This window comes from Leptodactylus fuscus, chromosome 7 (assembly GCF_031893055.1).
Source record: "Leptodactylus fuscus isolate aLepFus1 chromosome 7, aLepFus1.hap2, whole genome shotgun sequence".
In the NCBI taxonomy this organism is placed as follows: Eukaryota; Metazoa; Chordata; class Amphibia; order Anura; family Leptodactylidae; genus Leptodactylus; species Leptodactylus fuscus.
In genome coordinates this window covers 85502786-85526210 of record NC_134271.1, presented here as the reverse complement: position 1 = coordinate 85526210, position 23425 = coordinate 85502786, and the positions used below count along the sequence as shown (strand labels likewise).

The 23425-nt window shown below is 41.0% G+C and overlaps 1 protein-coding gene across 2 annotated transcripts in view; it reads right to left on the bottom strand.

Annotated features, from left to right (window-relative positions):
• UNC79 (unc-79 subunit of NALCN channel complex) overlaps window positions 1-23425 on the bottom strand; it is a 138507-nt gene that overhangs the window by 53347 nt on the left and 61735 nt on the right. For both annotated transcript variants that reach the window (XM_075282435.1, XM_075282436.1), the window contains exons 10-20: window positions 19928-19968; window positions 11464-11492; window positions 9956-10191; window positions 8438-8609; window positions 7614-7844; window positions 5929-6119; window positions 5600-5723; window positions 4133-4273; window positions 3828-4049; window positions 2620-2847; window positions 1082-1229 (exon numbers count right to left, since the gene is read on the bottom strand). In XM_075282435.1, coding sequence (XP_075138536.1) covers window positions 1082-1229; window positions 2620-2847; window positions 3828-4049; window positions 4133-4273; window positions 5600-5723; window positions 5929-6119; window positions 7614-7844; window positions 8438-8609; window positions 9956-10191; window positions 11464-11492; window positions 19928-19968 — 1763 coding nt within the window. The remainder of the gene's footprint in view (window positions 1-1081; window positions 1230-2619; window positions 2848-3827; window positions 4050-4132; window positions 4274-5599; window positions 5724-5928; window positions 6120-7613; window positions 7845-8437; window positions 8610-9955; window positions 10192-11463; window positions 11493-19927; window positions 19969-23425) is intronic.

Genomic DNA, 23425 nt, shown 5'->3' with positions numbered 1-23425 from the left:
AACGCCGCGATTTTTCCCACAGCATTTCCGGCCCATGGGGCCCCGGCCTCTTGGTGGAAATAGGGCTAGGAGCCCACCCTGGTTCAGACCCTTCTGTGGGGATTCACTTTCTCCCCTGTGGGCTAGTCCAAGCCTGGGCTTACTTTTATTCAATGGACAAAACATTGTCATCTGTCTTAGACAGATATAAAAGCACAATGCCCAAGTAGCACAGGATCTACGTATAATACTTGCTCAGCTTGGACTGTTGCCTTCTAAAGCACAATAGTCAGATAAGGAGGTTCAGTATGCCTGCACAACTCCTTCAAAACTGTGGCAGTGGGAGAGACAAGGCCCAGAAAATCCAGGCCAATCGCTATTTCTATTGGTTACTAAGACCCTGTGATTCCTGGGTTCTGTTGGTTGGTTGCTCCCTGTCCTTCACCATTTTTTTTTTTTCTTTGTTTCTTGCCTTGGTACCAGCACTCCCACCGTTTTGCCCAGGTGTTTTTAATTAGCAGGAGACTGCAAAAAGGGACCCACCTACTAGCTCTCAGTCCTCTCACTGGGGCAATATGGTAAGGTGAATTTTTGAGATCTGTTCACACGGTGCGGTGCTGCGTGGTGTCTGCTGCTCCTGTGGCGCTTTGCCCATGGGGCGGTGCGACCAAGAGTCTGGGGGCTTGGTCTGGTGGCAGGGGTGTTACCAGACCACTGGGTCGCTTGCCCTGCGGGTGCTGTGTTGTGGTTGTGGGGGTCGCTGTGCAGCGCCAGGCCCATTAGAGTAGGGACCCACTATAAAGAGGTCGCCGTGAAGTGGCTAGTGGGCTTATGCACATTGATCAATATGTATACTAAGAACCTCATGTTCGGTATTGTAAAATTTGCTGAGAAGCACTAGATCAATGTATAAGGTTGGGATGTGCGGGCGATGTTTTTCTCTTTTTGTACACATCTGTTGGGCAAAACCCAACACCATAATGTAGGCCCATGTTAACTCTAATGTGTAGGCCATCAATATCAGATTGTGAGGGTTCGACTGCAATATTTTCTTCAAAGTATTGGTACTATCGCACTTTATATTATATTTTCAATTGCCCACCTGTGTTGGATGTCTCTGCTGTTTCGGTGTGTGTCCCCGGATTATCTCCATGTTTATTTGATGGATTCTCTTCCTCTTCTCCTTCGTTTCCAATAATAAATTCAGCTCTTGAGAACAGGAGACTCTCTTCTAGACTGTCTGTTGGCTCCTAAGAAAAATAAGTGTCCCTGTTAGAGTTTCTCTGAACATTTGAAAACAATTTATTATACAGCATTTCTTACAGACTTGTTTTCTGGATGTGGGTCATAAATCTGGGATGATCCCCATGGCTCACTCCTACATGATAAGTGATCTATGGACTTTCAGTTCTGCTTCTGGTCTTCTTCTCTGACGTGTCCATCAATCCCGCTAGATAATATGAAGCCATTAATCATAAAAGTTGCTGAAACAGAGATACAAGATCTGGTGTGTAAACCAAAAATTCAGTCTATCAATCACACCCATCTCTATAACAGTAAAAGCTCAGGAGGGGTGCCACATTAAGAATCCTGCTGAGCTGTCTTATAAACTGGAATATCCCTGGACACAATGAGCTCTACATAGATCAAAGTGACAGCATGGAGAAGAAAGGATTACAGGAGTGAAGTTAATATTTAGAATACCTCAAGTATAGTCAAGATCCCTGTTCTATGGGAAGTACTGTCTCTTTATGGACTATACAACTTTAATATGACTTGTATCTCAATTATTTACCCCTTAATGTCTAAGACTGCTTCAACCTTAAAGAGAACCGATCACCAAGTACAAAATGCTAAAGGACATAACTCATTGGATTGACACTATGTTCCTGAACAATTTGACATTATTCCTCTCCAAAAGATATGGCCCTGCTAAGTTGGCCCCGAAAACAGCTGGTGCTCTAGTGTCTAGACGAGGGGTCCTCAAACTGCGGCCCGCGAGCCACATGCGGCCTGCCAAGCACTTCTGTCTGGCCCCGCCGACAACGCCGGCAGGCGTGCATTTATAATGAAGCTCCTGGGGAGCATGGGCCAGGCCATGGAGCCTACTTCACTTTACCTATTGGAGGGCACCGCTCCCGATGTTTGTGCGACCTGCTCTGCCTCCGGCCCACTGTTTAAAAAGTTTGAGGACCCCTGGTCTAGACGAATAATAGTAATAATTCATTTTATTCAAAAATAATTAAAAACAAATGCAACCACAGTAAAACCGTCAAAGTGGTAAAAACCCTCCTGAAGTGTCTCAGACCATGTATGTTTAGTCAAACCACAAGGGAATGGCTAGCAAAGAAAGTATTTCTAATGTCTTACCACTCCCACATATGGTCAAGACGGTTCTGGGAGAACTGCAAAGCCATGACAATCATGTGAGACCGTGTCAGATATACAAAACAAATTGCAGCAGCAACCACCAATAGACAACAATGTATGTTGTATGTCATACATAGCACTTTTTTGCAGAATTATTGTGAAACTGTTGCACATAGATCAACCCATTATCATGAAACTAGAAGGGCTAGTACCCTCTACAAGCAAATTCTTAGAGGATCACCATAGAAAGACAGTGAGCAGAACACTCACCACTAGTCTTATCTCCTCCTTAGGAGCCAATCGCTCAAGTAGCTCACAGGCCATCTGGTAACAAAGGATGCTGGACTGGCACAGACTACACTCCACAGCCTTTTCATCCTTCTGGCAGGTGTGGGATCCTCCCCATGGGGCCTGGAACACGTTATTTATGATGGAAATGATGTCTTTGGACAGACTGTTCTCCAGCCCCAGAGTGATGCCATCATCTTGTAGCTCCATCTGCAACAGAGAAAATATCTAGAACCTTCCACAATGATCTCAAAACATACAATGGCCATGGATAGTTTAGGAAGATGGTTAACTAATAACTTTCCATGACTCTTGTCTCTACTTGAGTGTAGGCAGCCAGCTGACATTCACGAGTGCAAGATTAAATTGGCTTTGGTCTTTTGGCTATAGATCACCCCCAATACTTTTGATTTCTATCACTACCATGCTGATAACAACCGTTGGCTATCTTCACTTGCTCAACTCATCATTGCTACACCTCTGCCTCTCATCCTCAATAGCTCAGTAGTTACTACAGTGGTTGTAACCTTACTAGGAGAACCCATGCTAAAATGAAAAGGTTAAAGGTGCATTTACATCTTATTAAGTTATCACTAGTCAAAGGGCAGGGAATAGCTTACAAATCATCATTAGAGGTTCACCTGCTGAGATCTCACCAATCAGGATAACGGCGGAGTTTGTCCCCTGTACTGAAAGGAGTAATGGTCTATAGGGGTGCCGGAGATAGCCGAGAGCTGTACATTCAGACTAAGGTCCCCCAATCTCCTGATTGGTGAGGGTCTCAGGGCAGGTTATCCTTCATAAGATGTAAAGATTGAGGCATTCCCTTAGACTCTGCCCCTTTTTTTAATCAATGCCAAAATGGCTGCAGCACTAGAGGTTCCATTATCTTGTTGAATTTCATAACAATCAGATAGATAATTTATTTCTCTTACCTGTATACCGACAACATGTTTGGAGGCACTTTACAGACATTGTCGGTCACTGTCCCATATAGGATCACAATCTAAGGTCTGTATCAGTATGTCTTTGAAGTTTGGGAGGAAACTGGAGTAACCGGAGGAAACCCACACAAACATGCAGATGTTGTTCTAACCTGTTGTCCTAGTGCTAAGCTACCAACTGGGTTTTATTCCCATTGCCATTTCATATCTACCTTCTACTGCATGAGTTGTGAATTGGCATTGTACCTGTTTTAATATGAGATCAAACATGAGGATAAAACAATTGAGATTCATCTCATCGTCATCACAGTCAAAGTCAATGGTTCTTCCAGCAGGATGTCCATAATTCTTAAAGGGGCTGCGAAAAGGACTGCGCATAGGGCTTCGGAAGGGACTATGAAAGGGGCTGGGGAAAGGGCTCAGCATACTGTGTAATACACGACGGCCTGGATCTGATGCAATACTGCCCTGGAAAAGAGAGATGACTTTACTGGATGGATTCTTTAGCTATCTAGAATAACTTATCTGTGTAACAGTTAGCTTCATCTTACCCTGTGGCCTGGAACATTTCCTGAAAGTTCTGTGATCCGTACTTTTCTCTGGTTAGCCAGCTCCTTCACAGAATTCACCCCATCAGAAAACATGCTGATCAACAGCTGTAGGGGAACCACTATATCTAGTTCTGACAACACCTGTAAGATTATACACATAGGGTCAGCCCAGGGAACACTCAAACTTCAGGTCCTCATTCTCTTGATCCACCATATCTGACTGTTTACAAATTAGAACACATTATTAGCTTTAGGCTCAGCATAAGACTAGCGCCACAACAGCTGTCACACAGATCGTATTGACACCTTCATGTTACAATGACAACAACTTTTAGTCACAAAAAGATCTATCACTCAGCGATTTTTTGGTGATTGAGTGTCTCAGTCAAGGGAATATCAGGGGTTGCAATAGTACCTCAGTTACATGAATACTGAACAATGTTGAAGGACAATCTTTGGATGAACAATGGCTGTTGCAGCCAAAGTCACTGTGTAGTTCTAACCAAAACCTGTATTAAATGAAGGACATAATGAGATGCCCAAGGAGGTCCTTAAAACTGAGTATAAGATGGTGCCCATAATTAAACCCAAAGCAGTTTTTACTACTAAGCCCACAATAGTTCCCCACCGCTAATTCCATGGCAGTACGTCTCATTACACTTGTACTAAGCTCAACAACTAAGCAAAAATCAGTTTTTTCATCAAATACCAATACTGTTCCAAACCACTAAGCTCATGAAAGCCACCACAATCTAGCCCATGATACTTGCATAGTGTTCCCCACATATCTAAGCTCATAGAGGTTCCTACAAGGAAGGTCATAGTGCTTTCCCCATAAGGGTATGTTCACAAAGCAGAAACCAAATTCTGCCGTGTGAACTTCCGTGCGGCTAGCTGCGACGGGATGTTGCTGTAGTGTATCGGCATTCCGTCGTGGCATCCTGCTCCTGATTAGCCCCGAATGAATGGGCCTAAACCGGAGTATGCCTTGAGTTGCAGACGCCGCAGCTGACTCAACCGTAGAAACCGCGGCAAGATAGGGCATGTCTCTTCTTTTTTCTGCTACTAGCTAGCGGAAAAAAAGCAAGCGGCTCCCATTGAAGTCAATGGGAGCCATTTTTGCACGCGGATTTTGCCTGCAAAAAAATTTTTGCCTGCAAAAAACTCCATGTGAACATGCCATAAGTAAACCCTTGGCATTCCCCATTATACCCAAGACTTTATCTACCACTAATTTTATGGCTATTTCCACTACTAAATCCACAACAATCTCCAGTGCTAAGCACATGGCAATCTCCACTACTATGCCCATGGCAACTCCCACACTTTAGCCCATGGCAGTCCCTACATTGAAGCACATGCAGGTCCCCACATCTAAGTCCATGGCAGTCCCCACAACCTAAATATCTCTATTAGTTTCCTTGACATTAGCAGATAAATAAACAACTGTCAGTACAAAATTCTTACATGAAGCCAAAGCAAAGCTTGTTCTTGGACAGAAGATGGATAACCAGTGAACCTGCAGCTTATGAATCCGAACATTTCCTCCATAGAGAAAGGCAAAGGGCAAAGCTCGATATCAAACATTTTACTGTGAAAATAGAATTAACACAAATAAATGTAATGTCTAACACAGAACACAGACACACAACAGATGACTGTTATTCTGATCATGATTCTTAAAGACCCATTACCCAGACTACAAATGGCAAAATATATCCCAAGGGGCTAACTAGTTTACTCACAATCTTAATTTTAATAACCACAGTATATCATTAATCTCTACTGTAACCAACCTGAGAACCTCACGAAATTCCTTGAGCTGATTGTCAGGCACTTCTGTCCTGATTGCCTCCAACCACTCCGGCATGATACATTCCCAGATTGGCTGGTTTATAACATTATATGGAATAAGGCACAGAATTCTATTGAGACCTTCCTTCAGCTGAGTGACCGTACTGCAAGACTTGTCCCAGTATCCACCAACCTGAGGAAACACAGACTTAGCCACAATTATACAATTAATGTATTGAAATACACTGACTATTATGGATTATGGAAGTCTTCAGAATATCTTTAGTGGTTTCACAAGATCACAAATAAGTCTGCAAAAAAGTCATAGTATAGTACTATAATCAGGCAGTAGCAATGGTGCCAGAGAATGAGAAATTTACAAAGTATGAGAACATAGCCTTAAGGAACATTTAATGGAAGGTCTATAGCATTATGTCTTGTGCATCACCCCAGTATTCAGAGACAATCGCTGTGTCAGGATTTGTCACCTCAGACCCTACAAGAGGAACAGCACAGTAGGGGCGAGATTTATTTATCTAAATCCGTCAGAATATTCAGTCAATTTGCACCAAAAATTATTATGAGCTTTACACTCTTTATATACTGTTTTGAGTGTCTAAAACTAGAAAAGGGGATGTGCTCAAAACGCCACCAACATTGTTGCACAAAACAGTGATCTAAAGTAAGCCAACCATGAGGTGCTGTAGAGACAAAAAAAAGTATCTAACATGTCTAGAAAGATACACCATATCTATCATACACATAGCTCCCAACTTTCACAAATTTCAGCAAATCCAGGCATAGTTTGGTGCCTGGGCATTAGAGACAGCCTTTAGACATTAAAGAAGGCTTCTACATCAGATAGACAGTGCTCATGTAAACACTGCAAATGCTATTGGTCCTTGAAATCATGTCAGACACATGCAAAGCCACATTTGTGATTTGTCAACCCCTGCGAAAGTCGATGCTGTAGCTACTCAAGTTTGATAAGTAATAAAGTAAGATTAAAAAAAATATCTGTGAAGCAATCAATATCTTTGGGTGTACACAAAAAATATTGAAAATTGTAAAATTAAATATTAAATAAGTGAAGAAACAGGCAGTTTTCTTTAATAAACTATATTGCAAAGCTTGTTATCTAAACCTGCTCTATACATTTATGGAAAAATAAATACAAGTTTAGAGCAGGTTCACACCTGCTCCCGGTCTCTGCTTTTTGGGTTTCCGTCTTCTGCCCGAGAAATTGGACAGGAGATGGAAACCTGGTAGTCAGTTTTCAAACCCATTCACTTGAATGGGGTGTCCGCCCGTGAGAGTTTTGTGTTCTCCGCGGTGAAACGTTTTTTGTTTTAACTGGACACAAAATCGGACATACAGGACATTGTCTGGTTAAAAAAAAAAACGGTTTGAACGCAAAGAGGCACAAAACGCTCACGGGCGGACACCCCATTCAAGTGAATGGGTTTGAAAACTGACTGCCGGGTTTCCATCTCCTGTCCAGTTTCTCAAGCAGAAGACGGAAACCTGCAAAGTGGAGACCAGGCGCTGGTGTAAACCTGTTACACCTTAAAGAAGCCACTGCAAATATACTGACTGCTGCCAGTGATTCTGACTGAGTGTAATTTAAGACAACAATGATATGTTATTTTGTGCAGTATAGTATTAGTTCAACGTATTTAGTAATTACCCGGGCAAATTCCATTGGTTTGGGCAACAAGCACATGACCATCACATCAAATCGAATGTCGCAAACGGTTTTCAACCACTTAGTGACAAACTGTGGCTTGAGTTTTTCCACCAGACTGCCAACCTCATCATCCATCATATACGCTGTAGAGTGAAACCATTGAAAGACCATGCTGACCAGGCGCGCCAAGCTTTCAGTGGGTGTGTTTTCACTGGGAGTGCAGAGACTGACCTGTGATAACAGGGGTTATAGCATAACATGAAATAACATCAAGTGTAAATAACATCAAGTGTAAATCTAGACTTTAGAGGTTTCATCGCGTAGCTTTGCTCAGTTATGTTGAACAGATTTTAACTTCATATTTTATACTCCAGTCACTTCCAGTGCTTCATTTACAACTCTGCTTCTTGTAATCTGTAAACTGGCAGACATTTATAGACTATCAGTTCAAGGGGTATCCAAGAATATGAAGCACTCTGCTGTCTGATCAAAAGTGTCTACATTCACATGGTGGAATGTCTACAAGCTGAACAATTCAGCTTCAGGAGAGGCCGTATTTTTCTGCTGGCCCAAATTCTGATGTGAAATTAGAAATTTCCACACGAACCTGGCATTTCTTCTGCCTCCCATTCACTTCTATGGGTGATAGCAGCAAGTGGAAACCAGCTGGAGATCAAGCATGACGCTTATATTTTTCTGCTAGCTGAAAATATCAACTTCTGATCCCCTTTGAAACGAATGGGAGGCAAATTTCAGGTGGAATTTGGAGCTGATTTTGAAGCAGAATCTACCTCAAATTCAGCGGTGTGAACAGTTAATCTTACCAAGAACCAGATTCCAAACTGACTCAAAAGGCGTTGGTCATGTTTATCATCATCTTTGTTATCAAAGTCTGTGTTGTCTAGTGAATGATGCGAAGAGGCCAAACCCATCTGTCTCCTGCGGTTCATCTCATACTCCCGTTGCTCTGCATGGTACTCTGCTTCCTTCAGCAAACTAGAAAATCAAACCAAGAAATGCATTCAAAATGTTTTTGGCCAAGATGGTATGAAACAATAGATACACATGTGTAGTGAGGGATGTCCCCGAGTCCAAATGGCCTAAAAGGCTGTTTTAAAGTAATTTTGGCAGTGCTTCAATATAATAAAATTCATTTTTCGATGTGTCTCTTTCAGTGCTGTTGCTAGCCTATGCTGCCTGGAATAGGCTCTGGATAGAATCAGTCTCCTTCCCCCTCTGCCAGCTAACAATAGAGTCCCTTCTTACTTCTCCTACCGAGTGAGTCTTCTCAAGTATACTGCCAGCATACTGTAGAGGCTCTGTTACTTACCGGACGAGCCAGACAGAAAGCTTTTTTATTGGCTGCTCTGCAGGGAACAGAGGATAACTATGCAAAGACCTGGCTGTAGGGCGAGTAACTGAGCACGTGTGTCTACTAGCACATTAGGTGAACGCGCACACTACTATAAACTTTGAATACATGGTGTTTGCATTACTACATGAGCAAATGGTCACTGGATCATCTATCGCAGCAGTAAATGCCAAACACCATCATATTTTATTTTTGGGCAACTCCATCAAAAGGGTTGTTTGCTTTTAGAGTCTCATTTCGTTAGAGAAGCTAATCACGTTGCCTCCCATAGCGGAGATCTACATCAGTCATCTGTAAGCTTCAGACGACACTGGCAGCAAATGTTCAATCCACCTGCATCAACAGCACTCGTGAAATAAAGTAGTGCATGGGTGAGGTGAAGGTTCATTGTATCTAGACTTCATGTATTTTTTTTGCATGTATGGCAACCATTGAAGGGTTAGGACTCATTTTTATTAGGTAGACCCTTTTCCATTTTATTTTATAATTTTCTTATAACTATATTGTCTCTATAAATCTATACTGCAGGTTCAAATTACAAACTTTGTAATATATGTAATTAAAGAGAATCGCCTATTTTTTCCCTCCCGTCACTGATCAAATCTGGACAACACAAGTCTATGGAGGGAGCTCCCTTAAATCAGAGAAACATGCACTATAGAAAAGCAATTCTCTTCACAACATAGCTGAGTTACCAGGAATCACTATCCAGCTTTCTCCTGACAGGAATGACTCATTTAATTCTGCATATTGCCTCATACCTTTATCTCTCTCTTTCCCCACCTCCCCTCTCCATAGACTTTATTGTAAACTGATCTGCTTGCGTACAGAGTATAGCAGAATCACAATGACACAGGCATTTCTCTTTTGTAAAATATATTGCAAAGTTTGTTCCCTTTACCAGCACTATAGATGTATGAAAAAACTAATGAGATGACTTCTGTTTTAATAGAATGGAGGCATTTCTTACCTAATGACTGCTTCCACCGCGCACACGAGCTCCTCCGCCCCACACTCCCGTGTGTTGATGGGAGGTGGTGAGGTCTGAAACAAGTGAGTCTCTGATGAAGAGGCTCCCCCAGTCTCGCTGTTGTGGTGGTAGGAGTGGCAGCGTTTACAATATCGGACTGGTCGATTACCATGGCGGCCACAGCATCCAGCAGAGAAGCAAGTCACCACCGCCCTTCTTACATGTGAGCTGCAGTTCTGGAAATCAGTAATAAGTTTTAATAAATGTAGTTCCATATTAAATTGTAGGCCAACTAGTGGGAACTAGCATTGAGCGAGTAGTATTCGATCGAATACCTCGCCGGCATAGGAATGCGTGTAATTGGCCGAACACCAAGGGGTTAAACGCATCGAATATTCAAAGCGTTTAACCCCTTGGTGTTCAGCGGATTACACGCATTCCTATGCCGGTGAGGTATTCAATCGAATACTACTTGCTCAATACTAGTGGGCACAAATGGTTATTAGGGCATCTTTAGGATGGAATTAAAATAAAAGATTACAATACTCACAAGTTGCTTTAAGGGATAAAAAATTAACCAAAATCTCCCTGGATAATATGGTCATCACTGTTAATTCTTCAACCATATTTTATAAAAACTTCTACCTAACCTTGATAATTTAGTGATGCCGGACAATGAAATAGGTTTTTTATGTAGTCAAGTACAAATCTTTGCAAGCAGCATGATGTTGATGGTGAACACTCACAACATAGTTTACAATGGATAAAGTGATCATGAGAAATACCAATTCTGCACATGCAAAAATGCAATAAAGTCATGTGATTTTGTAGACAGGTTTTCTGTTTCTATGCAAATTTAGGTTATTGATCCTACAACGTTTTAATACAACACAAATTTTAATTTTCCCATTTTTTTATACATCTGCTTGCTGTCATATTTGCATCCAGAGGCTGGAAATTCATTGTAACCAGTCGTATGTCCACAGTGTAATAAAGGGCTGCAGTTGTTTGTGCTGGATTGGACTTTAGCCATATAAATGAGAAAGTTTTTATTCATTGACATCAAGCAGACATTTTAAAACATGGGAAACATTGAAGCACAATCTATTCGAACTTTATAGAACAATTCATCATACAATAATTTAGTTTTGCATAAAACCATAAACCTCCTTTTGTAGGTCAATGAATGAAACAAAGCTGACGGTGCAAGTCTTAGAGCAGCACTACAATTACTAGCGTGCCCCAAGTCAGTGGTCTGCAACTCCAAGCATATCCCAAAGCCATATTGCTGGCATGCTGGGAGTTGTAACATCACAACCACTGGCAAGCAGACTGGGATCGAACATCTGATTGTGTTATGCTGGAACCTGCTTGTTAAAGGCACAGTGTTCTGTAATGGACATATTGCATGTAATACCCCTTTATGATTGACAACAATGACATAGGCAACAAACAGACACATCACAGCAGAGATGACAACACGGCCGACAAAGCTAGGTAGTTCTTACCTTCTTCTGACAAATGGCTGAAATCTCAGCTGCATAAGACATGTACACAGAACTCAGTAAACAGCGCCATCACATACAGTACAATATCTGCTCGGCCTCATTTACATTAGTGTTATACAAAACAAAACTGTTGAGTGCTTTTTTACCCTAAGTTGGTCCCACATCAAATAACGTCCTTTCCTATGGTGGCCCTCAATAAGCTTACTGTTGTTGAAAAGTTATAAACTTTTAGAACCTTAGATTGGCTTATGCAAATTTACATTAACTAGCCACAGGAAGCTTAAGGGGAGCAGGTTAATCTATTCCTGCAGTCATTGCACTAAATCACACCCTTTGAGGCCGGCAATTTGGGGAGCAGCACGCGATCGTGTTTCACCCGTGCTACAAGGCCAGGTCCGTGTGTCAGACAGATTTACTGGCTTAAACTTCGTGCTGGGAGCAGGACTCCTAGAGAATAGTTATCTATGATGCTAGGAGTCCCTGCATCCCAACGACATACTGTCCTGTACTTTAATTGATATAGGGCAGTATGTCGCTGGGAGGCAGGGAGTCCTAGCATCATAGATAACTACTCTGCTAGGACTCCAGCTCACCGCACGAAATTCAAGCCGGTATATCTGGCTAACACACGGACCGTGTTGCCCGGGTGAAACACAGTCGTGTGCTGCTCCCCTTTTACCCTTTGTTCACATCTGCGTTCGGTATTCCCTTCAGAGAGTCCACATGGGGCCCCCCCTCAAATGGAATACCGAACGCAACTGCAAGCGCTGTGCAGTAAAAGCACACGGACCCCATAGACTATTCTTTTCAATGGGTACAGTTCACATGAACCATTTGCACTAAGAACAGGGATTGGGACACTCATATATACTGAAAATACACATGGGCGCAACACTGCACAAGTGTCATCCATAGACAAGGACGGAGGTACAGTGGAAGGACGTTATAGATATATATGTAGTGAAGTTTTATTATTCCAATGATTCAAGAAGTCTGATAACCAGGCATGTACTTCATAGATAGGTATATAGAGTGAAGAATTCACATTATTTATGTCTTTAAATAGTTTCTACCATATCACTTTTTTTCTCAAAAAAGGAACCACTACAAAATCGTATTGACTTTGTGCCATCTAGTGGCAACCATCTGAATGTTTATGCCAAATATAGCTGGCTCCAGGGAACACAAGGGAATCAGTGATGCCAATTTCTACAGAAATAATATGGCTGTATACATATCAAACACTTCATGACTATGTACAGTTTTGCTTTTTTTGGTATATTCAATTCTGAAGGCTATAAAAAACGTATTCAAATAACTTTTGCCTTTTTTTTCAGTGATATATAGGGCTTTATTTTATGCCATTTTTATTTTTTAACATTTTTTTTTTAATATGGGAAAACATTAAAAAAGGAGACATTTTTCCATTTTTTAATAGCATAAAGGGCTTCTAAAATATTTTTTAAGGTTTTCCTCTCCGTTCTGATCATTTTCACATAGGTGACACATAGTTTTGTGTCTCCGGGGAGTGGACTGCAGCATGTGATGTATAGTAGTGGCATTTTTTTTAATTAATTTATTTTTTTACACATTGTGTTCCCCCATAAGCTCATAATAGACCCCTGGAAAGGCATTTCCACCAGGCTTGAGGGAAGATGGCGGCTTCTATGGCTGTGTACACAGCACTCATTAAGAGCTGTGTATACAGCCATTGGAAAGGCAGCAACAGCAATATATATAGTCAACAGGAGGTCGACAAGTGGTTAATGGGGTTGTTTCAACAGCACCTGAATGGATTACTGGAAACCCCAGTTATATGAGGTACAGTTGCAGACATTACTGTGAAAGATCTGCTGTGTGTGAACATATCCAATGGATGTTAAAGGGATCCAATGTTTGGAATCCCATTTTTTCTCCCTAACACGTACGGATAATCTTAAGAAAGGCTATTCTTCTCCTACCTTTAGATGTCTTCTCCGCGCCACCGTTCAGTAGAAATCCCGGTTTTCAAATGCAAATCCGTATGCAAATTAGTTCTCTCGCAGCACTGGGGGCAGTCCCCAGCATTCAAACAGCACATAACTGCACAGGCCTGCAGCAATTTTCTTGTGGCCCCTTACACCAGCTTACTGTGTAAGCGGCCACAAGAAAATGGCCGCGGGCATGCCCAGTCGTCTCTGCCTCAGGTCCGATGGAAGAGCCGACTGCACATGCCTAGAAGTTTGAAACCCGCCGCCGGAAGAAGTAGCAGGGAGAGGCATTCCAGGCGAAGATAGAGGCATCGCTGGAGATTTCTCTCACAGCACTGGGGACGCCCCCAATGCTGTTTGAGTGCTGGGGACTCATTTGCCTACCGATGAAAACTGGAATTTCTACCAAACGGCAGAGTGGAGAAGACATCTAAAGGTAGGAGAAGAATAGCCTTTCTTAGGGCTATTCATACGTGTTATGGAGAAAAAATGGGATTCCAATGATTGGATCCCTTTAAATTTATTTCCAATAAAAAGTAAGTGAATCTTTTGGAATTACTACAGTGATCACAAATAAAATATTTTCTAATTGTTATCTTATGTCCCTAAGATTTAATAGGGATACTGATAAAACCGGTAACATGAAAAATACTACTCAATTCCCCCTAATCCTCTGTTTTCAGTAGCATCTGGTCTGGTTTTCTGTATAGCGGCCCCACAGCTGACGTCAGCAGTGATGCTATGTTTTTGCCAGATGACCAATGTAGCTAATCCCAGGCCTCATTAGTGACCAACTCACAAACGGCACATGGCTGCTCTAACATGGGCCCTTGTATTTAATAACTGTAAGATCTGTTACATAGCGTTAACATAACATAGTGTTGAGCATTTGTGCTATAAGTGTCCTTTTTATTTTCTCTGTCAATAGAATATTTTTCAAGAAGCATTTCGGAACATCTTGGAGGTCTCAGGCAAACTCAAGATCGGAAGCAATGGTTTATTTTAGGTAGGAGCAGCTTCCTTTGTGGTATCCTTTCCTGAACACTACGGTCTTTTTCTAATAAAGAACAGAGGATTTTGCAGCTTGTAGGTCTTTTTCTGTTACCCTTTGATTTCTTTCTCACCCCTTTCACAGGATTTTCCACTGTGTTCTCGAAGTGATCTAAAGGATGTAAGTCTCTAAGCACAGTTCACATAGCTACACATTGTCATCTTCATGTTGCGTGAAAAAAGTTGTTGTGTAGCCCTAACCTAAAGAATGTTTCTCGAGAAGAGCAGATTTGTCAGTAACCAAGCTTTGTGTGCCTTTATTTAATAAGTCAAACCTACACTTCCGATCTTGTCTCATCTTGCTTTTTCTTCCTGCACTTTGGATGTGTTCAATAAAGAAATTAATATTGAAACAGTTTGTTTGGTATTGCTTTAGTTAGAATGTGTTTGTATTTAATTGAGATTTGTATGACAATAAGACCACATAGGTCACTTACTTATTCTTGCAACTGTACACAGCTGTGAATGAGGTTTTAGTTTAACTCTCTGGTCCGTTTTTATTCACATTGTAATAAACTGTCCTTGCCTTCTCTATGGGAGGTACAGCTGTAGTAATAGCCAAAATCAGCATCTTATAGCTACATGGTTTTGTGTAGTTGCTTACCCATGCAAGGATGTACAAATACATCTTAGCATGGTTAAGCGTGGACCATCTGCATATAGTCAATGGGTTGTCCAGAACTAGTTACAATGGACCTTTCACCACCTTCACTGACTGCACTTTTTAGCTTCTGTTAATAGGTGATGCATCACTGATTCCAGCATGGCTGGATTTTTTTCTCTAGCTCCCACATTTTTTTTTCTCTACCTTGATATGCTACATAGGCTCTTGTACTGACAGGTGGGAGCAGGATTAAGTCTAATCAGAGACTTGCAATGTTACAGCTCATAATCACACCCCTTGTCTTCTCCTGTCTGACACCACCCACCTGATAGCTCATCATACAGCAGCATGGTACAGCATAATAGGTACTATCTGCACTGATTTCTCAGGAATGGTGGGATAGAGAAAGAATTCCAACTTTTCTGGAATCAGTGGAGCATATGATGCTAAGAGCTGGACTTGATGGAGGAGGCGGTAAAAGGCTCTCTTTACAATTTTATTTGAAAGAAAAAATAATTCTATGCAATATAAATTTACTTTAAGTTATTTTATTTTTTATATCACTTTATTTAGTTTCATTTTACTTTTGTATATTTCATGTAATTTTTATTATCTTATCTTATCTTATCTATAATTACAATTTTACATTATTTTATTTTCCAATTACTTTTATGTATTACATTTAATTAATATGCTTACGCTTTAATGTATTAATTTTTCTTAACTTACTTTTATTTACGATGTTTTATTACTTGACTATGCTTTTGATTTTTTTTTTTATATATGCCATACATTTTACCATTTACTATCATTTCCTGCAATAAATTAAATGAATGAAAGTGTATGACTTATTGATAGATTTTGAGCAGTTATTAATGTGCCAGGAAACAATTTTCCCTGTGACCATTATTAAAGTCTGCTGATATCTGCTGCTATCTGTCACTGCTATTATCAGGCAATTTATCTTCTGTGCAGCAATCAATACATAATATCCTAGAATCTAATATGGCTATTCTGTAACTCTGAGAACACAATTTGAGAATATTACATTGATCCTAAAAGCAGGTTTACATTGTAATATTTATTATTGTCTGTTATTAGGAGTAAACTCCACCCAAAATACATTATCCATCAATTATTGTAAGAACTAGAGAAAATGCAATACCAAGTACCAATGATTCTTGCAACAATTTGGGGGAGTTCACACGGAGTAACGTGCCGCGTGATGTGGCATGTATACGGCGTGTGAGATTTTGAGCGCCGTAACAGCTCCCATTGATTTCAATCGGAGCCTGGATCGTATACGCCGCGTTATTTTTGCGGCCGTAAAATCACGGCCGCGAAATAACGCGGCGTATACGATCCATGCTCCCATTGAAATCAATGGGAGCGTTTACGGCGCGCAAAGTCTCACACGCCATATACGTACCACATCACGCGGCAAGTTACTCCGTGTGAACTCCCCCTTTGTGTGTAAAATTAAAGTGGTCTTTTCACTATTTCTGACATGTCTGTTTTAATATGTACTTATATTCAACCAGAAATAACAATTCTGGATTAAATTTGTTCCTTCCCTCCGCTATTCCCCCTGTAAATGGATTAATAAATTAACACCTTGACACTACTATTTCCTTTAGTACTGCAGTGTATTTGTACCTGCACTGAACACTATCCATATCAGTGCTGACAATGTCAGACTATGGCAGGACACATTTTTTTGACAAGTGAAACTTATTTATAAATTTCTGTGCAGGATAACAGAAGAATAATGCATACTTAGGGTGCATTCACACGGAGTAACGTGCCGCATGACCTGGCACGTATACGCCGTGTGAGATTTTGAGTGCCATATACGCGGCTGCAAAATAACACGGAGTATACGAGACTAACTCCCATTGAAATCAATGGGAGCATATACGGTGCTCAAAATCTCACACGGCATATACGTGCCAGGTCACGCGGCACGTTACTCCGTGTGAATGCACCCTTAGAGTCGTAGCTTAAAGGGGCTCTATCATTGGGAAATCGTGATTCTAGATAGTTATATGCCTGAATAGCCTTTTTTTTTTACATATCGGTAAAACCAGTATGCAAATGAAGCTGGACAAGCACTCTGGGCGTTCCTCAAGGCCATCGAGCACCCCCCTGCGTCATACCCTTGTAAAGCCCTCTCCTTCGCTTGTGCTCCGTGATGCCGCCTTCTCCCTAGGTGTAACCTCCTCCATTCTCTGTAGTCTCGGTCCTGCGCTTTGAAATCTTGGGCATGCGCAGTAATGCTCTGTTCTGAGCGCTACTGCACATGCCCGAGCACCATTTTCTTGAAGCTCGCTATAGAACAGCATACTGAGCAGTTTTACCCAGTACAGTGCTTTATCTATTTTGCTCCATTTGTTAGATACAGCTGAATATGTATCCTCAGTGTGTACAGGTTGTTGCCTGGGTTTCAGGCCACCTCTGCTATCTATTAGCAGTGGTCAGACACATATCCTCGTCTCTTCATTGTTATTGACAGCTAAAGAAAAACCTGTCACTCAGTGAGCTCTGATAAAGGCTAGAACAGTGTGCTTGACCCATGGCATTCATCTCTGTATAGAAATTCAGAAATGACAATGCCTAGATTAGAACAAGTACAATCTCAGAGAATGCTGCTGGCCTGACCTAGACATCACACAAGCCAAGTCCCCCTACCAACTTGTCAATAAAACCAAGAAGAGGAGGGGAAACATTTATACGGGAAAACCCTGTTAATTCATGGGGAATACATGTATTTACTAAAACAGACATGCAAGGAGAGTGGACAACTTGTCTTTAAAGGGGTTTCTAGTTCTTTTTTTTATTAAAACATCATCATTAAGAGATAAGTGCGAAGTCTGACACCTGGCACCCAGGATGATCAGCTGTTTGAAGGGGCTGCAGCACTCGTGTGATCACTGTGCTGTGACCTCTTCTCTGTTCACATGGCATGCTATCAGTTTCATTCACTTCTATGGGACAAAGCTGCATATAGAGCAATCACAAGGCTGCTACAAAACAGACAGCACAGCAAACAATGTAAAGATTGAAAACACTTCTTCAAACAGCTGATCACCAAACGTCCTGTATGTCAGGTTTCTACTGATCTCCATCATCTGGATGGGTCATCAATAAAAAAAGAACCTGACAACTCTTTTTTAAATGGTTAATCCACCACAAAAATACTGAATACATGAATATTTCATAATTTTAAAGGTTCATTGTCAAAAAATGAAATGAACAGAGGATCACTGGAACAAGAATAAGTAACTTTTTTTTACGTGTTTTCCATAAGAGTAGAGTAAGAAATATACAAAACTTAACATTAGATTAAAGTATAATCATTCTCATTTCCCCATAGCCTGGTGTTCCCGGTAAGACCCAGACCCTTATTGTTCCACTGAACCAAAGTTAAAACATCACAGAGCGCTAGGGTAGTCTAAATGACAGATTTCGCTATGGCCGTCTGGCAGATGTGCAGCTGCAGATTCTTTCTCTGCGTCTGTGACTGCACCATAGTTAAACTAAAGCTGACCATACATGTTAGTTTTTGTGACGGCCATGATGCAGCCATTTGATCGATGGTAAGATTGTTTGTCTGAATCATCAAACTCCTAATGCCTCAAATCTATGGCAGTTGTGAGGCACATGGCTCCCTCCTAAATGAGGAACATCCTTCAGAAACTGCAGGGATTTTTAAGATCAGTGTATTAAATACCTGTCTTGATAAATCCCCTGCAATGGGTCTGCGCAAAATAACTGATGATTGATCAACATTAGAGAGGAGCAAACTTTTCATAATTAATTTTGGTTTTGAGAAGCTTTGGAGCAAAAATTTTGGTCCAAATGGGTTAGATCTGAACCAACAGGGCAAATTTCCTTAAAATGTTGTGCATAACACATCAAGTCTCGTAGGGCTCTATCGCTCTAGCTCTTTAATGCAAACATAGTTATGGCTATGGGTATTCGTATGGTTGTAGGTGGTACACAAACATCCTTTTAAAATACACACTATACGCTTTTTTAAAATTAAAAAAAAAACTATCCAAATGTGATACCTTTATGGGGCAGATGCCTTTGGGTGTTTATACACATACACAGTTCTATAGGAAGAATTAATAGCTTTTACAAGCACTAAAAAAATATTACCTTTTTGGGTAGTATGGTGTTTGGAAAGTGAACAAGCAATGGCTTTTCTGTTTCATTATGGTGGTAGACATGTTTTATTCGGGCACTTTTATACCAGTTTAGTGTATATAACTTTAATGATTTGGGGTTTTTGGCTAGGAAAAGCACAGGCCAGATTTTACTGTTCCACTCAACAAAAAGACAGTCAATTACTATTGAAATGTTTACAGCTTCACTGAGTTTTGGCAAGGAAAATAACACATTAATGCTAGGTTCACACTAGTGTTGGTTTCTCTGTCATTCGGGGCCACATGATGTAGAGCTATTGCTAAAAAAGTGGTTACCCACAGACAGCTGAGAGACTCCAACACAGATGTTAACCTAGCACCTAAATTATGCCAGGTATGTACATAAACAGTGCCATGTGGCAATATTTTAGTTTGTTCGTGCCTACTAAACCAGAAAAGAGTTCAGACTCTTGCTTATTTCCATGGCTTCTCATGCCAAACACTCTCATACTTCACTTACTGCTGGCTAAAAAATTTTCAATGTTCAATCTAGTTTTGGAAGAAAAAAAGAATGCCAATGCAAATGGTCGTTCACAGTATTTTCATAACCTATTGTCGGCCAAGGAAATCTAACATGTATGGGCAATTTATGTAAATTACACCCTACCGTACAGGTGTTGAATTACACATACCTTGTGGCAGGAGAACATCTATCAGCCATGCACTGTGATCCCTGCAGAAATGAACAGATCTGTGAGCAGAAGAGCAACACTTCAAAAGCTTCTATACAATACCTGCACTCCCAAGTCTCCGTTAGAGAAACACTTAGGCTCTGTTCCCACAGAGTAACGCGCCGCTCATTTAGACAAGTAAACATTTGTCGGAGCGAGGCGCTTCAAAACAGATCACATTGACTTCAATGGGTGCCGGCTTACACGCGCTACACATTGATATCAATGGGTTATAAAGCCTCCCATTGATTTCAATGTGTAGCGCGTGTAAGTCGGCACCAATTGAAGTCAATGGGATCTGTTTTGAAGCGCCTCGCTCTGACAAATGTTTACATGTCTAAATGAGCGCCGCGTAACTCCGTGGGAACGAGGCTTTAGGCTGGGTTCACTCTTGGACTGGATTTTGACGTGGAATCTGCCTCAGAATCCAGTCCAAAAAAATGACTCCAGTTGCAGCTAGCCATTTTTTGGATTGGATTCCCGTCCAAAAATCCCCATGTGAACCCAGCCTTTAGGGTATGCTGACATACAGAGGAAAATGGCGCTGAATTTGTTGTGGAATCCGTGTAAAATTCAGCGCTGAAAAAAAAGCCTCCTATTGACTTCAATGGGTTCCTTTTTCTGGTAGCAGTGCTGAATTTGACGCAGATTTCACACCAAATTCAGCGCCATTAGAGTCCTTGCAAAGTGGATGGGATTCCTGCTAATCCCATTCACACATTGCGGAAAATAATTTGCAGTGGAAATGCTATGATTTGAAAAAAAAGTATGTGGTTTTGGAAATTGCAGCAAGTCAATTAAACCTACAGAAAAGCTGTTGGTTTCCGTATAGGTATAATAGAAGCAGAAAGTCCACAGGGGAAAACTCTGTGGACTTTCTGTGCAAAGCACTGCAGAAAAACCGAAATGCGTTTCCACCAATTTTTTCCAGCAGCGCTTTTTTGCTGCGGCTCACTATGTAGGGCCTTAGCCTTAAAGTCTAATCCCCTACATTTAGGGAGCCTTCACACGGAGTAAACGCTCCGCTCATTCTGAACGTAAACTAGTTCAGAGTGAGTGGCATTAAAACAGATCCCATTGACTTGAATGGGTGCCGGCATACGAGCACTCCCCATTGAAATCAATGCGTATCACATTGAAGGCAATAGGTAAAAAAAACAGTCCCAATAATTTCAATGGGGAGTGCGCATATGCCGACACCCATAGAAATCAATGAGATCTGTTTTAACACCGCTCACTCTGAACGAGTTTACGTTCAGAATGAGCAAAGCGTTTACTTCGTGTGAAGACTCCCTTATACTTAGATAAGATTAATAGTAATTCCACCTTAAAATTACAATTTTTTTAAGGAATTGTCCTAATATAACTGGATCTATCATAGAACATTTTCATCCAAATCTTGTGACTGCATTAACAGGTTTTTTTTTTACCTAGAGTACTTCGCATTTCAAGTAGAGAACTCTTGCAACAGATAATTTTGCATCCTTCCTATTTGTGGGCAAACATTATCCTGTTGTTGGTATCCCTCATATCACTACAAGAGGGACCAACCAGTAGTAGGTGCAGTGTACAGCTCCAGCGCAAACTGAAGCGCTCACCTCATGGCCACCATGCCCTAATGCGACGGTTGCCAGAAACCACATTACTAAGGACAATACAGTTCCACTCTACAGCAGTCCAGGTTTCACTTTCACAACATCACTGCAAACAAAGGGCCCCTTCACACGGAGGATACGCTGGCTGATTCTGAACATAAAAAATATTGTCTGTAACAGACAGGATGGTTGTAAATATAATAAATATTTATTAAAAATACATAATACAACAACAGTTGTCACAAATAAATAATTGTAAAATAAAAAGGTAGAACAACCCAGCAAGATATATATAAACCAGGTGGTGGGTGGCAAGTATATACTGATGAGGCATTAAATAAAATAACCAAGCAAGGTAAAATGTGGCAATGTATATAAGATACAAATAAACACTCAGTGCAAAGTATATATAAAGGCACATAGTGCTAAACAATTGTTGCAACATACCCCAAAAAGGACACCATAATATAAAGGATACACCAGTGTAAAAGATATACTGTGACCAAACAGAAAACCAAGCAGGAAATAAATAATAAATAAAAATAATAGCCAATGCCTACCCACGGGACCTGGACACCCGACGCGCGTTTCACCTCGCACAGGCTTCGTCAGGGGATATCCCCTGGAAATAAATAATAACTAAAAATAATAGCCAATGCCTACCCACGGGACCTGGACACCCGACGCGCGTTTCACCTCGCACAGGCTTCGTCAGGGGATATCTGTGCGAGGTGAAACGCGCGTCGGGTGTCCAGGTCCCGTGGGTAGGCATTGGCTATTATTTTTAATTATTATTTATTTCCTGCTTGGTTTTCTGTTTGGTCACAGTATATCTTTTACACTGGCGTATCCTTTATATTATGGTGTCCTTTTTGGGGTATGTTGCAACAATTGTTTAGCACTATGTGCCTTTGTATATACTTTGCACTGAGTGTTTATTTGTATCTTATATAAATTGCCACATTTTACCTTGCTTGGTTATTTTATTTAATGCCTCATCAGTATATACTTGCCACCCACCACCTGGTTTATATATATCTTGCTGGGTTGTTCTCCCTTTTTATTTTACAATTATTTATTTGTGACAACTGTTGTTGTATTATGTATTTTTAATAAATATTTATTATATTTACAACCATCCTGTCTGTTACAGACAATATTTTTTATTTAATTATTTGGATGTTTATTTATTGTCAAGCCTTTTTTGCATATGTTTTTGTTCTGATTCTGAACATGTAAACGTTCCGCTTCAGCGGCGTTTAAAACAGATCCCACTGCTTTCTATGGCAGCCAGCATACGTGCGCTCCCCATATAAATGAATGGAAAAAAGCAGCCCATTCATTTCTATGGGGAGCGCACGTATGCCGGCTCCTATAGAAAGCAACGGGATCTGTTTTAAACGCCGCTGATTCGGAACGTTTACATGTTCAGAATCAGCCAGCGTATCCTCCGTGTGAAGGGGCCCAAAGGTGCTAGTGGTTGGCTGTTAACGGCAGGAGACATAATGGACCTTGTTATGCCAAATTTCTTTGTGGTAAGTGCCAGAAACACTTACAACAGAACAAGGAAACTGAGAATAATCATGTTCCTTGGCAGATCAATTAAATACTCTCTGCTATGGGTACAAGCCCTAAAGTAACCACTGCCCCTAACAGATAGGTCAGAACATCCTGCTTCTCTTAGTCAAATGTTGTACCCCCTCTTATAACTGGGAAAAATGTGTCATAGAGGCATGCCTAACCAATGATCTGTCACCGAGAGGTACACTACCCACAAGTAGTCCCTGTGTATAGGGCAGAAGATGAAGTACTTTTATCCCCTTTAGTGGCAAGACCAAGACCCAAACGAATGCCAAATTTGGCA